Source organism: Cucurbita maxima, unplaced genomic scaffold, assembly GCF_002738345.1.
Source record: "Cucurbita maxima cultivar Rimu unplaced genomic scaffold, Cmax_1.0 Cma_Scf00308, whole genome shotgun sequence".
In the NCBI taxonomy this organism is placed as follows: Eukaryota; Viridiplantae; Streptophyta; class Magnoliopsida; order Cucurbitales; family Cucurbitaceae; genus Cucurbita; species Cucurbita maxima.
The window spans coordinates 16,237-17,381 of NW_019272324.1; the positions used below are offsets into that span (position 1 = coordinate 16,237).

Sequence of the window (1,145 nt, forward strand, 5' to 3'; positions counted from 1 at the left end):
CTTATCTGTTCTCCCTCACCTTAAAATTTCTAAGGTCCTCGTAAAAAGTTTGAAAGTTCAACTTAAAAAAATAAATCGGGAATTTAATACCTTGAGTGCTATACCATATGTAATCTATGAATTGCTTTCTCTATTTTATATTTTCTACTGGAAAGTATGCATATTTTGTTGTCCATTTTATGAAAGTATTTTAAAAATCAATCAAATATTTATTATTCTTGGGCTAGTAACTATTATCTATTCGAGGAATTTTGTTATTGAAAATCTAATAATCTCTAAAATTATCCCAAAATTAACCTTAAATTGTGTTGCATAACCGAAATTAGTTAAATCATTAAGTTTTTTACAACCATAGCATGCATTTACATAGTTTCTTGCATGTACTATAAGTATGTATATTTATTCACATGTCCAACACAAATTGGTAGTTAAGCTAAAGGTGTATTAGGAAATGATAAAGAATATTGTCGTTTTCTTTCTTTTCACGGTGGCTTTAGTGGGGGCTGAGGTTCCAAGGGTCGCGTTACCACCACCAGGACCTTCTAGATATTACATTCATGTGGTTAACGGGCTAAGCAAACTTGGGTTGCTTGTGCATTGTCAGTCTAAAGACGATGACTTGGGGTATCATCGTTTGCTTAATCATGGAGATGATTACCAATGGAACTTCAAGGTTAACTTTTGGGGAACAACCCTCTATTGGTGCAAATTGGAGACGCCACATGCATATGTCTCTTTTGAAAGCTTTTGGCCTGAAACGCAGCACTTATGGCTCCGTGATAGGTGCAAACATGGAACTGTAGGAACTTGTATTTGGACGGCTAAAGATGATGGAATTTACTTGAGAAACTTTCTTGCTAATGTTGATGAATTGATACACAAGTGGATCTATAAAAGATAGAGAAGCTTTATTATCTCCTTTTGGTGGAATTATCCTTGAGGAACAAATGAAAAATAATGGGATAACACGAAAAGGTTGTTGTTGTTGTTGTTTTTTTTTCTTTTATTATTATTTTTTTGTATGAAATGTATTTGATAATGAACGGGTATTGTTTTTCTCCAAAATTATAAAAAAAATTAAATTTGTGTATGGAAACAAGTTTTCAAAATTGTAATATCGTTTTTATATTAAATCTAAAAAAATA

The 1,145-nt window shown here is 31.7% G+C and overlaps 1 protein-coding gene across 1 annotated transcript; it reads left to right on the forward strand.

The window, feature by feature from the left end:
* Window positions 1-451: 451 nt before the first annotated feature.
* LOC111474325 (S-protein homolog 1-like) lies at window positions 452-799 on the forward strand (the record flags this gene model as incomplete). Its single annotated transcript, XM_023119461.1, has 1 exon — window positions 452-799. A coding segment is annotated over exon 1 (348 nt), but the record flags the coding sequence as incomplete, so codon positions are not given.
* Window positions 800-1,145: the final 346 nt, after the last annotated feature.